The sequence below is a fragment of the Neoarius graeffei genome, chromosome 8 (assembly GCF_027579695.1).
Source record: "Neoarius graeffei isolate fNeoGra1 chromosome 8, fNeoGra1.pri, whole genome shotgun sequence".
NCBI lineage: Eukaryota > Metazoa > Chordata > Actinopteri > Siluriformes > Ariidae > Neoarius > Neoarius graeffei.
Genome location: NC_083576.1, coordinates 49,080,532 through 49,098,794, shown reverse-complemented (window position 1 = coordinate 49,098,794; position 18,263 = coordinate 49,080,532). Strand labels below are relative to the sequence as shown.

General features: G+C 40.1%; 1 protein-coding gene across 1 annotated transcript in view; it reads right to left on the bottom strand.

The window, feature by feature from the left end:
- Positions 1 to 18,263, bottom strand: part of kdrl (kinase insert domain receptor like) — a 79,322-nt gene that overhangs the window by 20,008 nt on the left and 41,051 nt on the right. The window contains exons 13-25 of the mRNA XM_060927749.1: positions 17,610 to 17,894; positions 17,234 to 17,380; positions 16,849 to 16,977; positions 15,780 to 15,886; positions 15,305 to 15,440; positions 14,825 to 14,929; positions 11,691 to 11,804; positions 11,511 to 11,599; positions 11,200 to 11,353; positions 10,471 to 10,568; positions 9,828 to 9,950; positions 9,337 to 9,448; positions 5,416 to 5,515 (exon numbers count right to left, since the gene is read on the bottom strand). Of these exons, the coding sequence (XP_060783732.1) occupies positions 5,416 to 5,515; positions 9,337 to 9,448; positions 9,828 to 9,950; positions 10,471 to 10,568; positions 11,200 to 11,353; positions 11,511 to 11,599; positions 11,691 to 11,804; positions 14,825 to 14,929; positions 15,305 to 15,440; positions 15,780 to 15,886; positions 16,849 to 16,977; positions 17,234 to 17,380; positions 17,610 to 17,894 (1,699 nt within the window). The remainder of the gene's footprint in view (positions 1 to 5,415; positions 5,516 to 9,336; positions 9,449 to 9,827; positions 9,951 to 10,470; positions 10,569 to 11,199; positions 11,354 to 11,510; positions 11,600 to 11,690; positions 11,805 to 14,824; positions 14,930 to 15,304; positions 15,441 to 15,779; positions 15,887 to 16,848; positions 16,978 to 17,233; positions 17,381 to 17,609; positions 17,895 to 18,263) is intronic.

Sequence of the window (18,263 nt, the reverse complement as noted above, 5' to 3'; positions counted from 1 at the left end):
AGGTTAGGTTAACTGGTGACTCTAAATTGACCGTAGGTGTGAGTGTGAATGGTTGTCTGTGTCTATGTGTCAGCCCTGCGATGACCTGGCGACTTGTCCAGGGTGTACCCTGCCTTTCGCCCGTAGTCAGCTGGGATAGGCTCCAGCTTGCCTGCGACCCTATAGAAGGATAAAGCGGCTAGAGATAATGAGATGAGATGAGACATAAATCACAGATTCTAGATATGTTAGGTCTTTTTTGTCTTGCGGTTTTAAAATCTGACTAACAGGCTGAGCTCGGAATTATTGACACAGTGAATCAGGCTGAACAAAAATCTGGAAGGTCACATTCCTGATCAGTCTGTGGAATAACGATGTTGATTCATCACCCAAAAATATTTTTCGTCTCTTTAAATCACACACATTATGAGGAAGTTTAGACAAAGGTCAGAGTCAGGATAATGATTGATTCCTACATGTGACATCAATATCTCAGGTCTCTCAAGAAATGGAATAGCAGATCTCTCTTTGGAGTTCTTCAGGCATCGCAGTTTGCACAGGACTAAGAAGGCAACTCCATGTGTAATGGATCCAGGGTTTTCCTCAAGGCAGATCCACCTGAGGGGCGGTAACTGCAGCGAGCTTTGTTAACTGCAGGCTAAGTTTACATATGGGACCGAATCTCTGGCGGTATAACCAGCTCACTCCAATGGCTGAAAGTGCAGATGTGAACCTAGATTTTTCTTCAACGGACCAACACGCGAAGGAGAAATAACTGCTAGACCCTGGTTTAAGCTCATTTGAGTAGTGTCCTACAGCTAAGCATCCCTAATGAATCTGCTTCTTCACCAAAGATGTAAAAAACTGGATCATCGGGTGGAGTAGCAACCGCAACTATTAATAGCTTAGTCAAGCCTAAATGAATCAGACAACAGTAAATTCCAATGTCATTTTCGCTGTGGACAATACCGATGACTCAGCAACAGCTGAGCAAAATGATGGTGTACCCTCAGACCCTATTGGGAGGGATTCATTGGATGACAGTAACAGGTCCAAAGCTCTACTGCGCTGTAGGAGGCCATTTCAAATGGCGAGCGTTAACGCTAATACTTTAAAAGAGGAGGCAAAAACTATAGAATTAGTTCCCTGCATTGAAAACTTAAAAGATTGATATTATTGGAATACAAAATTACGGAAGAGTACTCCAGGATCCAAATATATTAGAATTAGAGAATGTTGAAAATAGTTACTTCCTTATATCATCAGCCGGGAGGGACAGTATGCAAGCATCAGTAGGGGGAGTTGGCATTATGCTAAGTGCTCATGCACGTAAAGCTCTCAGAAAAACTCATGGGCATTCAGAACGAATTATTCTTGCAGAATTTGAAAGCAGTCCTCTAACAACAGTGATAGCTACATATTCGCCAACTAATGCAGCAGCTATAGAAGAGGTTGAACAGTATTATGATGACTTACGCTCAGTCCTACAAAGTGTTCCAGCACATAATTTCCTTGTAATTCTTACTGATTTTAATGCTCGACTTGGACCTGAAGATGTACTCTTTTCGTTTCATCCCATCTCTAACAGAAACAAAGAATTGCTTGTAGAATTTACGATGGAACACAATTTAATTGCATCCAACAGTCAATTTCACAAGAAAAAGAGAAGACTTTTCAAGATCGAGGGACTGGTGAACGCCATCAGCTTGATTACATATTAGTACATCGGAAATGGAGAAATTCTATTCAAAATTCCCAAGCATACAGCTCCTTCAGAACAGTAGAATCAGATCACAGAGCATCAAAATCCCACCGGCAAGTGAAATACAATTGGAATGCATTTTTGTTAAATTCTGATCTACAAACGAATTATGCAGTGGAAATTCCGAACCGATTTCAAGAGTTAAATACAATTCAAGATATTACTGACCACGATGAACATTTTATTCAAGCTAATTATGAGGAAATTAAAGAATTTGTGCCAGTGAAAATAAAGGCAAAATGTTTATCAAGATCTTTACATCTGGATATTGTAAGAGCAAGAAAACATGTAGCTGAGGCAAACTAGAATCTGAGCCAAGAATGAAATTTGGACAACGTTGAAGAATTAAACTCTGCAAAAAGGACACTCTTTGAAACATACGATAAATTAAAAGGACAAGAAATAAAAGAAATGACAAGTTGAGTAGAACATTGCCATCATGAAGCAAAATATGGAGAAGCCTGGTGCATGATCAAAGAAATAACAGGGCGTAAGAAAACTAAGGAAGGACAAATCCGTGGAGCCAATGCACAAGAAAGGGTAAAATCCTGGTTAAATAATTTTAGTAAACTGCTTGGTAAAGAACCAACAGCAGACAACGAAAATGAAAGCATTTCAACAGTAATTAACAATCTAAATATTGAAGATTGTCCATTTGCAAATGATGAGCTTCAAAAAGTTAAAAGAAAATTAAAGAATAGAGAGAGTCCAGGACCTGATGGCATATCACCAGAAGCAATCAAAAACCATGATTTTGATGACATTATTTTGGAGTTTTGAAACAACGCTTTAATGAATGGACTAAGACCCAGACAATGGTCATTATCAAACATACAACCTGTCCCAAAATTAGGTGATCTCTCTTAAACAGACAACTATAGAGGAATAAGTCTAACTTGTATTATGTCCAAGCTAATGAATTGTATAATCCTAAACTGCATCAGAGAAAAGCTTGATTCTCACTTAAGGTTCAATCAAAATGGTTTTCGGAAAAGCCATTCAACGCTCTCTCAAATTATAGCACTCCGTAGAATTATTGAGGAAACGAAAAAGGACAACCTGTCTGTTGTCCTCCGTTTCATTGATTTCAAGAAAGCATTTGATAGTATCCACAGAGGCAAAATACTTAGGATCCTCAAAGCATATGACATTCCACCACGTCTCCTAAACACAATCAAACTGATGTACACAGACACTCATGCAAGAGTCCTCTCTCCAGATGGAATCACAAATGAATTTGAGATCAAAGCTGGTGTGTTGCAAGGCGATACCCTTGCACCGTACCTCTTCATTATTGTTCTTCATTATGCTTGACATAATGCTATTAATAATCATGAAGCCGATCTAGGTTTTACCATCACACCTAGACGTTCATCTAGATATCCAGCAGTGACAATAACCGATCTTGACCATGCAGACGATATTAGTTTATTGTTTAACACAATGAAACAAGCATAGTAAATTCTGACAAGTGTAGAAAATGAATGTAAGAAAGTAGGACTTCACTTGAATGCTAAGAAGACGGAATTCATGACTCTCAATGTGCCATCTCCACATGTCTCATCTCATTCATCTCATTATCTCTAGCCGCTTTATCCTGTTCTACAGGGTCGCAGGCGAGCTGGAGCCTATCCCAGCTGACTACGGGCGAAAGGCGGGGTACACCCTGGACAAGTCGCCAGGTCATCACAGGGCCGACACATAGACACAGACAACCATTCACACTCACATTCACACCTACGGTCAATTTAGAGTCACCAGTTAACCTAACCTGCATGTCTTTGGACTGTGGGGGAAACCGGAGCACCCGGAGGAAACCCACGCAGACACGGGGAGAACATGCAAACTCCGCACAGAAAGGCCCTCGCCGGCCACGGGGCTCGAACCCGGACCTTCTTGCTGTGAGGCGACAGCGCTAACCACTATACCACTGTGCCGCCCATCTCCACATGTCCCCCGTAAAACTGCCAAAGGGCTAAACCTCAAAGAAGTAAGTGACTAAATATCTTGGTGCTTGGGTACAATCATCTGAGTAAGACAGAAAAATTAGAAAAGCATTAGCAAGGAAAGCTCTGGATGAAATGAAAACTGTGTGGAAATCTAATTTATCCCATAGTGTAAAGGTGTCATTTTTCATTGCTACAGTCAAAACAGTGCTATTATATGGATCAGAAAGCTGGATTTTAACAAAACAACTTGAACGGTCACTAAATGTTACTTATACAAGAATGCTAAGAATGGTACTCAATGTCAGATGGCAAGATCACATTCCAAATACAGTTCTGTACGGAGAACTACCATCAATTTGTAGCAAAATAGCTGTCAGGAGAATGGGTGTTGCTGGTCACTGTCATCATCATTCTAAGATTGCAGCCGACAAAGTCTTACTGTGGGAGCCTGTGGATGGTTGAAGACATCGTGGTAGACCAATCAAGACATTCAGTTGATTTACTGAAAGATCATGTTGGTGTCAACACGAAAGAGGAACTCGCAGCATGTATAGACAATTGGGATGACTGGCGCGTGAGACAGCAAGCTCACTTGTGGGTGGCCTAAGTAAGTTTGGAGTTCTCCCTTTTCTAACAGAAGACAGAGATGATGCTGCATGCTATCTGCCACCACTGTTAACAAATTCTTTGAAGCCACATGAAATGTTATTGCCCTTTAGAGTGTAAAAGAGTAACTTGGCACCAGTTTGACAAAATTTATGAGATCCTGGTCCCTCATCTGTAAAGCCTGATGTCTGGACCACATTTTGAAAAAGTCATCTCCAATTATCATCATTCTACCTTGATTTCTTATATGTGTATTTGCCTTGACTTGGCATGAATGGTTGCAAACATGAGACCAGTTAACATTAATAAATCATAGTGTCTGTATAACACTGTGTTTAACCTTTTGAAATCAGTAAAAATGAGGAATTTGACACAATTGAATAGCTAGCAGCTTGCATAAGCTCATATTTCAGAAAGGGGCATTTAGTGTAGCAACATTCTGATTAGAAACAGGCAGTAACACCCTCCAGATTTAATTTTAGCTTAACGCCCCTGAGTCTAGTGAGGCAACTGGACAAAGTGCACAAGAGGTCTCATCGTAAGGCTCTGGCAATCTGAGCTTTCCTTTTTTTGGGATGATGTAAGACTGATGTCATGACTCCAACTAAAATCTCAATACATCAAGAACAAATAGGCATATGTCTGTCTGTCTGTCTGTCTGTCTATCTGTCTAGATAGATAGATAGATAGATAGATAGATAGATAGATAGATAGATAGATAGATAGATAGATAGATAGATAGATCTGGAATTCACAAAACAATTGTATTATCACAAAATCAAGCTTTTGTTCTCTTCAAATTTCTTGTTAAGAGCATCTTTTCTTTAGTTGAGCGCATAGGGCTAAATGATGGCCAAATTGGGTTTCTAGAAAAGGCAAAACAACCTCCTTTAAAGTCTTTTCAGGTTCACATAAAATTCTCAGATTGTTCAATAGCATTCCAGTGAAGGAACATCTAAAAACCATTCTGCCTTAAAATGCATTAAAGATTTTTTTTAACAATTGAAATTTCTGTCAAATGCCATCATGAGAAACATGTCTATGACCTTTCTCTTCAATAACAATATCTTCTAACACTTGAATTATGTTATCAAATGCACATTTCAGAAACACTCTTACATTTCAGAGGAAGCATACTCAGGTGCTCGCATTCTGGTGCCTTCTTTCAACCTGCAGCAGAATTCCTCATCAATTTGTACACCAGGATAAGGAGACGCTCCTGGGGCGAAGAAAGAGAATAGTAACAGTTATCGAGCCAACTCCTGATGCAAAGCACTGATCACTTCAAAGAGATCAATAAGAAGGTATGTAAACTGCAGAATGGTTTTAGAGCATAGAGATAAGTGAAGAGAGCTGAAATAGTGGGACTTTTTGGTATGAGGAAAATGGCCAAACAACTGGTTTTTAAAAGTATCATTTATGTATAATTTATGTGAATGCATACAGAGTCTTGCAAAAGTATTCATCCCCCTTTGTGTTTGTCCTGTTTTGTTAGCACCATTTGATTTACATATCATGCCTGCTACTTTAAAGGTGAAAATTGTTGTTTTATTGTGACACAAACAATAATTAAGATGAAAAAAGAGAAATCTGGAGTGTGCATGGGTATTCACCCCCTTTCAGATGAAACCTCTAAATAAGAGCTGGTCCAACCAATTCACTTCGTAAGTCACATAATTAGTTGATTAAGATCCACCTGTGTGTAATCAAAGTGTCACATGATCTGTCACATGATGTCTGTATAAATCAACCTGTTCTGGAAGGACCCTGTCTCTGCAACACTACTAAGCAAGCAACATGAAAACCAAGGAGCACTCCCAGCATGTCAGAGACAAAGTTGTAAAGAACTATGGATCAGGGTTGGGTTATAAAAAATATCCCAAACTTTGAATATCCCACAGAGCACCATTAAATCCATTATAGCAAAATGGAAAGAATATGGCAACACTACAAACCTGACAAGAGAAGGCAGCCCACCAAAACTCACAGACTGGGCAAGGAGGGCATTAATCAGAGATGCAACAAAGACACTATAGATAACATTGAAGGAGCTGCAAAGATCCACAGCGGAGATGGGAGTATCTGTCCATAGGACCACTTAAGCCGTACACTCCACAGAGTGGGGCTTTGTGGCCAGAAAAAAGCCATTACTTAAGAAAACACATTTGGAGTTTGTCCAACAGCATTTCACAAACTCTCCAAACACATGGAAGAAGATTTTCTGGTCAAATGAGACTAAAATTGATCTTTTTGGCCATCATGGGAAATACCATGTGTGGCGCAAACCCAACACCATTCCTACAGTGAAGCATGGTGGTGGCAGCATCATGCTGTGGGGATATTTTTCATCTGCAGGAACAGGAAAGCTGGTCAGGACTGAAGGAAAGATGGGATGGCACTAAATACAGGACAATTCTGGAGGAAAACCTGTTTGAGTCAGCCAGAGCTTTGAGAGTGGGACGAAAGTTCACATTCCAGCAGGACAATGACCCTAAACATACTGCTAAAGCTACACTGGAGTGGTTTAAAGGGAAACATTTAAATGTCTTGGAATGGCCTAGTCAAAGCACAGACCTCAATCCAATTGAGAATCTGTGGCATAACTTGAAGATTGCTGTACACCAACACAACCCATCTAACTTGAAGGAGCTGGAGCAGTTTTGCCTTGAGGAATGGGCAAAAATCCCAGTGGCTAGATGTGGTAAGCTAATAGAGACATATCCCAAGAGACTTGCAGCTGTAATTGCAGCAAAAGATGGCTCTACAAAGTATTGACTTTGGGGGGGATGAATACCTATGCACACTCCAGATTTCTGTTTTTTCATCTTAATTATTGTTTGTGTCACAATAAAAAAACAATGTGCACCTTTAAAGTGGTAGGCATGTTGTGTAAATCAAATGGTGCTAACCCCCCCAAATCCATTTTAATTCCAGCTTGTAATGCGACCAAACAGGACAAACACCAAGGGGGATGAATACTTTTGCAAGACACTGTACATACATTCAGCCAAAACCTGCATAAATTAGTAACCCACAAGAATGAGGGCTGCAACTGAATCCTAAAAAATGACAGGGCTTATAAAACAATATTTTTCTGTATTTGCTTGAAATATTACACATAATATCCAATCACAATGAATGGCACACACAAAAAGGTTAATCCTAGAGCATACTTACTGTATATATGCTTAATTCAATCTAACACACAATAACCCATCATTAAATTAATAGATACAAACTACAAGTACATCCAAACAACAAAGGCAAGAAATAAATACCACAAAGATAAAAACCACAAAGCCACAACCCAAAGATAGCCCATCATATATGCATGAGGGTGTATTTTGGGTCTAATGCAAACATTTGGTCTTTAAACATGATCAGGTTCCAAAAAAAAAGGCTTCAGCTGGTCTTGTGAAGATAAACAAAAACTCAAAACAAACCAATACAGTCCTCAGTGAGTTCACATTTTTAAACGAATCACGGCATTTAAAGTGTTTTAAAGTGCCACAAACTTTGCATATGTTCTATGGGTTGTTAGGGTGTGTTTTGAACATGTTTGCATAACTCTTTTTACATAGAAAAGAGAAGCTGTTATATTCTTAAAGGCTGCAATGGTTTCACAGTCAGTGCAAACATTTACAGTGAACATTTCCATAGCAGCAAAGTTTGCATTTGCAGCTGGGGAGAAAAATTTGGTTTAACTGCAAGGCAGTCTTTTTTTATTACCTAAACTCGGTTGAAATTTGCTCATATGCAATGCAATTCTTTTTTCTAACTGACAGGACAATTACTTTTCTGTACGAAAGTAATCATTTACAAGTGGTAGACAGTTACTGCCAATAGATCTGGACAGCTCTGGACAACTCATGGTTTCCATTACGTGTCTTTGACCAAGGACATGATGAGGAAACACAAAACATGGTGAAATTTCTTTTTGAAAGTGAAAAATCTGGTGTGTGGAATACTGTATTAGCAAAGTAGCAAATAGCAAGTGAAATCACTATTAATTATTTTTCTTTTCAGGAAAAGAATTGCTGTAAACAGCTACAGTATGTTCCTTGAACTATAACCTGAGTTTGAAAATGCATGCAACAGTTACGGTTGCTGCATAATCCAGTAACACTACAATATTAACTCAAAATGTCCTACAATAAGTCATGCAACAACACCACAATGAGTTTAGTTTAAGGCTACATCCACACGACAATGGCAACGAGATTTTTTTTAGCGGGTAAAAAAATATCGTGTCCACATGGGCAACGGATCAGTAAAATATCAGGTACATATGGCAACGCAACGCTTGCTGAAAACGATGCAATACACATGCCACACCTCTACGTGCGCTGTAAGATGGTCCCATCGGAGACACCAGAACAATAGAAGAAGTAGGACGCATGCACATAAACCCCTTCTTCCACCTGGCGTGAAGCACTCACAGGAACAAACACACAACAAGAAGAAGAAGATGGCTGCGACTACGCGAGGAAAAACCGACTCTCTTGTCTGGACCGATGACGAGGTGGAGTTACTCCTGCGAGTGACTCTGAACTATAAAACCTCTAAATATCAGGAGAATGTGGACTGGGAGCTAGTCATGTGGTTGTGACGTCATCGTAAACAAATCCGTTCTACTCATCCAGACGACTTCGCAACGGCACCGTTGCCAGATTTTTCCACTCTGGAAACCGTTCTCAAAAAATATCGTTTTGGGGCACCCAAAACACCGGTGCCGTGTGGATGCCAGGCCGAAATGATAAAAAATTTTATCGGATTCACCTGAATCCATTGCCTTGTGGACAGGGCCTAAGTTAACATCTCTCACAGAAAAGCTGCATATTTTCATATGTTAATTTGTCACATTTAAATCACATGTCGGCCATGTGTTTTGTTTTGTTTCCTCATATAATTCATACAATGCCATGTGTTTATTTCAATTCACACATGCAATTTCAGAGTTAGCATGTACCGTATATGCTGAATGGTTGTTAGTAAAGGTGACTGTGACCGTCACCTACCAGTGGCAGGACTGATATTTACCCAGAGAGAAGATCTCCCACATTAGCACACCAAAGGACCAAACATCACTCTGTGTAGTATAGATCTTGTCAAATATGGCCTCTGGCGCCATCCACTTAAGAGGGAGTCTGGCCTGTGGAGATAGTGGCAGATTAGCCCAAGTGTTCAGCCAGACCCCTAATTCACCTGTGCTAACTGTAACCATGCATGTTTATTAGACAAACAGACTGTAAAACAGTGCAAACTTGCTTAAATACAAAATCAGCGTGATGTCTGTGACCACGTTCGACCTCAAGCAAACATCCTTTGAACAGAATAATATTGTCAATGGCTAAAAAATGACTTGCAACGCATGCCAGCAACTCTTGGCTTTAGCAAAATCACTGTACTTGTTCCAGCTGAGGCTGTTATTATAGCTGTCCATCAAGTTAAATGTTTTTAAGTGATTTATTTTAAAAGGTGATCTGCACAAAGATCAGGGACAGAGTCAAAATGTAAACATGTACACTTACATCTCCTTTACGGACGTAGTCTGGGTCCTTATACACGTCTCTGGCTAGTCCAAAATCACATATCTTAACAACGTTGTTTTCAGACAAAAGGATGTTCCGTGCTGCCAAATCACGGTGAATACACTGGGAGAAAAAGAAGCCAAATGCTTCACTTATAATGTTTCAAATTCATGCATGTCAAACTTGAAGAGAGGAATCTTCTGGGTTAGAGATGTCTGTGTTTCATGTTTTATCTAACATGTGGTGCACGTTCACTAGAAACACATGGAAGAAATGTGTGGTAAGCAGCTGGTGTGATCGTGCAGAATGTGAGGAACAATAACAGTCACATGAGGAGTATCACAGGTCCCGCAAACAAAAACTAATCTTTATATTACATTTGTGAATTTGCCCTGTTTGTGTGTGAACATATCTGTACACGTTTATATGTGTGCAGTAAAGGGAATTAGAAGCACTGAAATTAAAAAGAAGTACTGAGACAAACTGTATATTGTCTAACTGGACTCAGCAGAACACTTGGGTTTTTGATGTACAGAAGAAAAAATAAAAGCAACGAACATCAGACACCAACCTGTCTGACAAGCAGGATTTGGAGTCGTGAATTATCTGTGCAACTTAGGGCAGCAATTAAATTAAAACTTACTTTTCGTGAAGCCAAAAACTCCATGCCTTTGGCCACTTGAAAGCTGTAGCAAATTAAGTCCTCTAGTGTTAGCACTCTCTTATACAAATCTTCAGATTCTGTGTGAAATAGTAAAACAAAATCAGCAACAAATTAAAAAAAACCACCCATTTCCCACCACTGTAGGATCATAAGACGTCTTATAAAGTCTTTACAAGGCCTTCTCTACCCACTGACAATATGCAGAAGATAAACATTTCCTGCTAAGCTTGTATGTTTGTCTTGAACTTTGAGTTGTTTTCCTCAGATGCTTCCTTAAGTTGTAAATATAGCCAAAAGATTTGGCACTTATTTTTAGATGTTGTTTAAAATAGCTTGTCAGTGAACCTCTGGTGTGATGGTGGTGGTGTTTTTTTTTGGGGGGGGGGGGAGTTGGGTGGGGTGTTTGACCCTTCCTCCATTCTACCTGGATAAACAGTCTATCAGTACCCCTAATAACAGACAAAATATGGAATACCAGGAACACATTAGCTTGTGTCTGAGGCAGGAAATGAAAAAAAAAACCCAACAAGCTCTATGCAGGCGACAGTCGGTCGCAATAAATATAAGTTGTATTTATGTATCCCAGAGGAAGTATCCTATCAAATTGAAATGGACAAAAACAATCAAAGGAGTCTTTGGAGCAAACAGGGTGGGGTGGAGGTGAGAGGGTATGACTGTAGGAGGGGAAGGAAGACATTCAGCCACTACCTTCCTCTTCTTCCTCTGAGTCGCAGTAGCTCTTATCTTCAATGAAGCCTGAGCTGGCTGAGCTTCCTGTACTAGCCACACTCTCCAGCCGACGCTTAAGGAGCTCACTTAGTTCGCACCCTGAGCTTGGCAGCAGTGCTTTGCCATCCTGAGACTGATCAGAGAAATATACATCAATGAGCATAAAAGACAGTTGTGTCACTGTGTTATTCATTCATCAAAGTAGAGTTTTGTCTACCAAGACAAAGTCCTAGTACATACAGTATAAGTGAACTTGGCCAATAAAGTTAATTCTGAATTCTTCTACTTACTTTATAAACCACAAAGTCTCCTCTCTTGCTCCTCAAGTAGTTAGAAAGGTTCCCATATTTGCAGTACTCCACAATGATCATCAATGGGCCTGAAACAAGCAATGAATTGTACATAATGGTGATGTTTGTTCTAACAAACAGCTCAAATTAGGACCTGAGCACTAGTCCCAACATTCTCACCTCCTTGCTTAGTGCAGGCTCCCAGTAGATTGACAACATTGAGATGGTGACCAATATGAATCAATATCTTCAGTTCAGACATAAGAGCTCTGCATTCGCTATTTGTAGCTCCTCCTATTATACATGGCAGGAGAAAGAGAAAAAAGGGATTATCAGTGAAATCTTACTTGGCCAGTGAAATGCTTGCTGATTTTAATTCAGATTCAGAATAAAACAGTCAATTAGCTGTTCTGACAGCAGCACACCCATATTCTGGTAGTTCTGGTAGTGGGCAGCACGGTGGTGTAGTGGTTAGCACGGTCTCCTCATAGCAAGAAGGTTCCGGGTTCGAACCCAGCGGCCGGCGAGGGCCTTTCTGTGTGGAATTTGCATGTTCTCCCCGTGTCTGCGTGGGTTTCCTCCGGGTGCTCCGGTTTCCCCCACAATCCAAAGACATGCAGTTAGGTTGACGTGGGACGACCTTGGACTGAGGTGCCCTTGAGCAAGGAACCGAACCCCTGACTGCTCCCTGGGTGCTATGGGCTGCCCACTGCTCTGGGTGTGTGTGCATGTGTTCACTGCTTCAGATGGGTTAAATGCAGAGGATGAATTTCACTGTGCTTGAAGTGTGCATGTGACAAATAAAGGTTTCTTTTTTCTTTAAATGACTGATGATCTGTATTTTGACTTTTGATGGCAACAGATTTGTCTGTAGTTTATAATCTGCAGTAGATAAATGAGATGGAGCTTCATGCATTAATATAATAATAAATATGTGGATCAGCGGATCTATCGTCAAAAGGCCTATTTAAAATTTGTATCGCTGCAATAAATGTGGTGTTTATTTACCCCACACTGTGTAAGTAAAATTACCTATAATCATCTTTTTAAACACATAAATGGATAGCTTGAGAACGTGTCATTAAAAATGCTTCTAAACTGATAATAATCACATAATACATACTAAAATCAACATCTGACTGAATTATCAATATTGATGCCAGTGTATGAAAGATTTATATAAGGAAAAAGCTGAAATTTGCTGACAGAACTGCACATATTACCAGGGTCAGAAATGCTTGTCAAGCACACGAACATGGTGACCATTAGAGGCCAAAGGGTCAGGAATAAGGGTGTGGTTTTTAAACATGTCAAGATTTCTATGGTGTAACTCCATCAAAATCTTATCTCATCTCATTATCTGTAGCCGCTTTATCCTGTTCTACAGGGTCGCAGGCAAGCTGGAGCCTATCCCAGCTGACTACGGGCGAAAGGCGGGGTACACCCTGGACAAGTCGCCAGGTCATCACAGGGCTGACACATAGACACAGACAACCATTCACACTCACAGTCACACCTACGGTCAATTTAGAGTCACCAGTTAACCTAACCTGCATGTCTTTGGACTGTGGGGGAAACCGGAGCACCCGGAGGAAACCCACGCAGACACGGGGAGAACATGCAAACTCCACACAGAAAGGCCCTCGCCGGCCACGGGGCTCGAACCCGGACCTTCTTGCTGTGAGGCGACAGCGCTAACCACTACAGCACCGTGCCGCCCTCCATCAAAATGTCACAGAAAAGCAGAAATACAAACAAAAGACAGGTAGTCCCTCATACGGACTTCCATTAAAAAGAATTGTATTCAGTTCTATTTCTGAAGTTAATTTGACTTACAATAATAACATTGGGGACAAAAATGTTCTTTTGCATCTTCCTTTATGCTTTACATTCTCTAACAAATTTGTTGTATGGATGTTTCATGAAATGATTAGATTCAGTAATCTGGAATTGTATTGTATTTCAAAACACACTGGGATTTTAAGAAAGTGTGCTGCTTTCAATTAGAAAGTGACCCAGGGTTCATGAAACATCATCCGTACAGCCTCTCTCTCCTAGTGATTAATGTTAGAGGAGGATTGATAATGTGACACCTGTGGAATTATGTATCTAGCGTACTCTGATTTATCATCATCACACAAGTCCATCACTGGATATGCAAACACTGCATTTTCAGAGGAGCTGATACCCTCCACAAACAGTTGTCTATGTCATAGATATTTTGACCAGTCACAAGTAACGCAGTCCCTTTTAACGTTATAAATATTCATTTTCATCTCCATTCTTCATGTAAATCTTTAGTGATTTGTTTACAAAATTGTATGTCAAGCCAATAGCTGAAGGTATGGCCTGGTTGTCTCCTCTCACTGGGGTTTGTACACACTAGTTGTTGTTGTTTTTTAAAGCAATAAAAATGTGGTCATAAATCCAAAGTGGGGATGTAACCATATTAGGCTCAGGATGATTTCAAAACATCTGCTTGAGGTTCCCTAATGAAAGTGTACATGAATAGTTGCACATACGTCACAATTAGACCTGACATTTTTTAACCTGTGTCAAAGTTTCATATCTGCACACTATCATTCTTAACATCTGGGTCCTCAGATGCAAACCTTATGTACGAACCCCCCAACATAGCTGTTAATTATTTCTGCATCTATCTTGTGACGTGAAAGGTTTTGTGTAAGAGCAAAATAATCTAGCCATGACGGATTCCTGTTATAAATGTAAATCTAATACAAATAATTAATATCTGGAGACATGACTGTTGGTTAGCGCTGTCGCCTCACAGCAAGAAGGTCCTGGGTTCGAGCCCCGTGGCCGGCGAGGGCCTTTCTGTGTGGAGTTTGCATGTTCTCCCCGTGTCTGCATGGGTTTTCTCCGGGTGCTCCGGTTTCCCCCACAGTCCAAAGACATGCAGGTTAGGTTAACTGGTGACTCTAAATTGACCGTAGGTGTGAATGTGAGTGTGAATGGTTGTCTGTGTCTATGTGTCAGCCCTGTGATGACCTGTCCAGGGTGTACCCCGCCTTTCGCCCGTAGTCAGCTGGGATAGGCTCCAGCTTGCCTGCGACCCTGTAGAACAGGATAAAGCGGCTAGAGATGATGAGATGAGATGAGATGAGATGAGATGAGATGAGATGAGATATGAGATATGAGATGAGATATGAGATGAGATGACTGTTCACATTGTGGGACACAAATTCAACAGAAAGAGATGATAAGATAATGCAAGAGTTCAAACATCTGATCTGGGCATCTGATAGCATAGATTGGTTTAAAAGTTCAGGACCAATGATTTCTCATTAACTTACCTTTCAGCATTTTAACAGCAACTGTTTTGCATGTGGAGAACTTGTCTATGCCAAATGCAGAAGCCTCTACAACCTTTCCAAAAGCGCCATGGCCCAAAGTTTTACCTTTATGAGAGAGAGAGAGAGAGAGAGAGAGAGGGTTTGTCTGTTTACTTTGTCCTACCTTGAGGATCATAAATCAAGCTGCTTGTCCTGTCAGTAAAGATATGGGCCTGTAATTAAAACAATCTGCAGAGCTTGGGACCACATCTCTCGCTCTCCACAGGGAATTTATAGGTTACTCAAGAAGGTATGACAAACATGGGTCACTGAGAAATAATGGTACAATACTTTTTTGCTGAAAAGCCAGACATTATGCATGCATAATCATGTCCATACTGAGAATTTATTCAGTATTTGACTCATTTAGAATGACTCACTTATTCCTGGGGTTTTTCTAGGCATTTTTAATGCTAGAACCAATTCATGAATAAAACTCACCTAGTCGGAGGCGGTCTCTAGGGAACTCCCATTTGCTGCTGTCATAAGGTAAACGATCCCACTGTTCATTAAGAGGCATCTGGTCAGGATCCATGATGATGGACAGGTAGCCTGTCTTTAGATCTGCAGAACTTGGCTAAATTGAAAGAGAGGTTTTACTTAATATTCCTTTAGGGTTTGACTGAATAATTGTTATCATAATGAGAAGAGAGCACAAATTCCATTCCATTGCATGATATTTTCATTTCTGTTGAAGAGTTATTATTACGAGTTGTCATGTAAGAAAGCAATAACATAAAACTGCTTACTCAGTTAAATAAAAGAAAAAAATGCTGATTAAATGTTTTCCATTACAGAAATGGAAACAGATTTGCAGCCTACAGATATTTTTAGAAATTCTCAGTTTTCAAAACTTGTGATTATAAAGGCAAAGCAGTGGTTTTCTAACAATTTAAAGCCATACTGTATTCATTACCTTTCTCAGCTTACGGATGAAGAGAATGAGCATGATCCAAAGGAATGTGGCAGCAGCTCCTGTGCACACCAGGATGATCACCTCAATATTCGGCTTGCCTTCATCGCCTGAAGTTAGACAAAAGCACATACCAGTGGTTAAACTGCTGTTCGTAAGTCAGCTCCCTGAGGCACTTTCCAACTATATTTACTTTATTGTCGTTTTGTTTTAATTAATTTTGTATACAATTTGTTTATGCAAGCACATGTCACTGTTCGTGCATTGTTTATTTCTGGAGAGCACACTTCCTCATTTATTGCATAGTCTACGCTCTGTGATCAGTTACAGAAAAATTCAACAGTCAGCATACCACCTAATCCATGAGGAATTTCTTTTTCCAAAAGACATGAAACAAACAATAAAGCAATGAAAGCACATTTCCTGCTCTATTTGGTTTTGGATAAGCTTGAAGCAGACACACAAATATCCCAAATTCATTCACTTGATTACACCAAACACCTTTTGCCCCTAAGAAAACAGAAGACAACATTAGCGACTGCCTATGGGATAATTTCAATGGACACACTCAGTAGAAGCTGCGTTGTGCCGTACTGGGCACTGTAACTGGTCATTTGTCTTCCCTTAGAGTGTTTCAAGTTTCAAGCCCTTTGCTACTTTAAGAAGCCATTCTACCAGTCATTAGTGAAGCTCCTTGCTGATAGCGCAGAGGTCAGCTCCCAAGTGAGGGACCTTCTCTGCAACCCCTATCATAAAAAATGCCTTGGAATTTGTATGGCATTCCCAGAAACATCAGACTCTATCTCATGGGATAGATTAAATATTGATGTTTGACTAAAGTTCTCTGTCCTATTCACATGAATACATGGGAGTATAGAGAGAAGCTCTAATGGGATTTCAGCACATCACAGATTGTGTTGTTGGCATAAAAATTCTAAAAATAACTTGCACTTTTGCACTGACTTACTTGAAGTACCACACATACTGACTGACTGACAGACTGACTGACTGATTGCAATTACATTGTACCGGGCACTGGTTATAAGAAATGGGAAGCTGATTTAATACTCACCCAGTACAGTGATGACTGCACTAGAGGTTGCCACACCTTTAGTATTATTGGCCTCACATTCATACATGCCCTCATCCTCTTTCTTCACCCTCTGGATGATCAGGACCCCATTGTCCTTCAGAGTAATTCCTGTAGGGATTTTTTATATCACTTAAAGAATAAAACAGTGTATTGCTCTCTTTAATTGTAATATCAATTAAAATGTCTTTTAATACAATTTAGTACTTACTACAGTAACATAAGTCATTTGGTGTGTGCTTGCATATAAATGTATTCATTAAATCATGAATTATTACATTCATAAATTAAAAAAAAGTTTCAGTTATTTTGATTGTGATGAAACAATGTGACATTTAAGCAAACCTGAATAGCAGTTCATCTTTACCTGGCCCTTCTGTGATGGGAATCTTGTCTTTGTACCATTTAATAAATGGAGGTGGCACACCATGGGCCAGACATTCTAGGGTCAGAGTGCTACTGCTGTTCACATCCTGACTGGTCAAGTTCTGTGTTAGCCAGGGAGCTCTCCTCTCTGTACAAATAATTAGACAGTAAACAAACTGAATAAGAGAGATACATCTATTTTCAGACTATAACAAATATGTCACATTCAAAATGTTTAAGCTTCATATGCACTTGTGACAGAATTAGCCTTATATCAAAAATGGGAAATGCCATAATTTCATTATAGGATACATGAATGAATGCAGATATGGAAAGCAGATGATAAATAGGCTCTTGGCTTAATAAAAGTAACTCACCATCAACGATTAAGTTAGAAGTTGCATTGACCACATTTTTGCTAATGAGGTTGATTGCTCGGCACGCATATTCATTTGTGTGGTTCCTAGAAACATTCTTCAGTCTGAGTGACAGGGAGACAGAATAAGGACTGATCTGGATAGATCTGTCACCCTGAACCAGGTGGCCCTGTGAATCATACCAGTTCAGCCTATCATAGAGGAACCGTGTGCCCTGGCAAATCAGACTGACATCATCCCCCTCAGCGGCTGTCAAGGGTTTGACCTCAAAAGACTGAGGATGATCTAGAAGACAACAGAAGAAGGAAGATTTCATTGGGAAATCGTATATTGGGAAAAAAAAAGACCAGCATGATTTTTGCACAATTGAAGATCCCTGATAAGAAAATATATGACAATATTCACATTACATATACTATCCTAGAAGTGGTGATCAGACGTGTGCATACTTTGTCCCACACTAGCACACAAAGCTGCACATCTCCGTTACTGAATGTTAAATGTGCAGTTATTTCCTGTTTCATCACTACTAATTGGAAGCAGGTTGTTGGCGGAAGGCGGCAGAGATGGCCGACCTGAAGCAGCTACAATAGGAACCAGACTGAGGCCAGGCCTCAGGGGAGCTGGAACACGCTTGTTTATTCACAGTGCTGG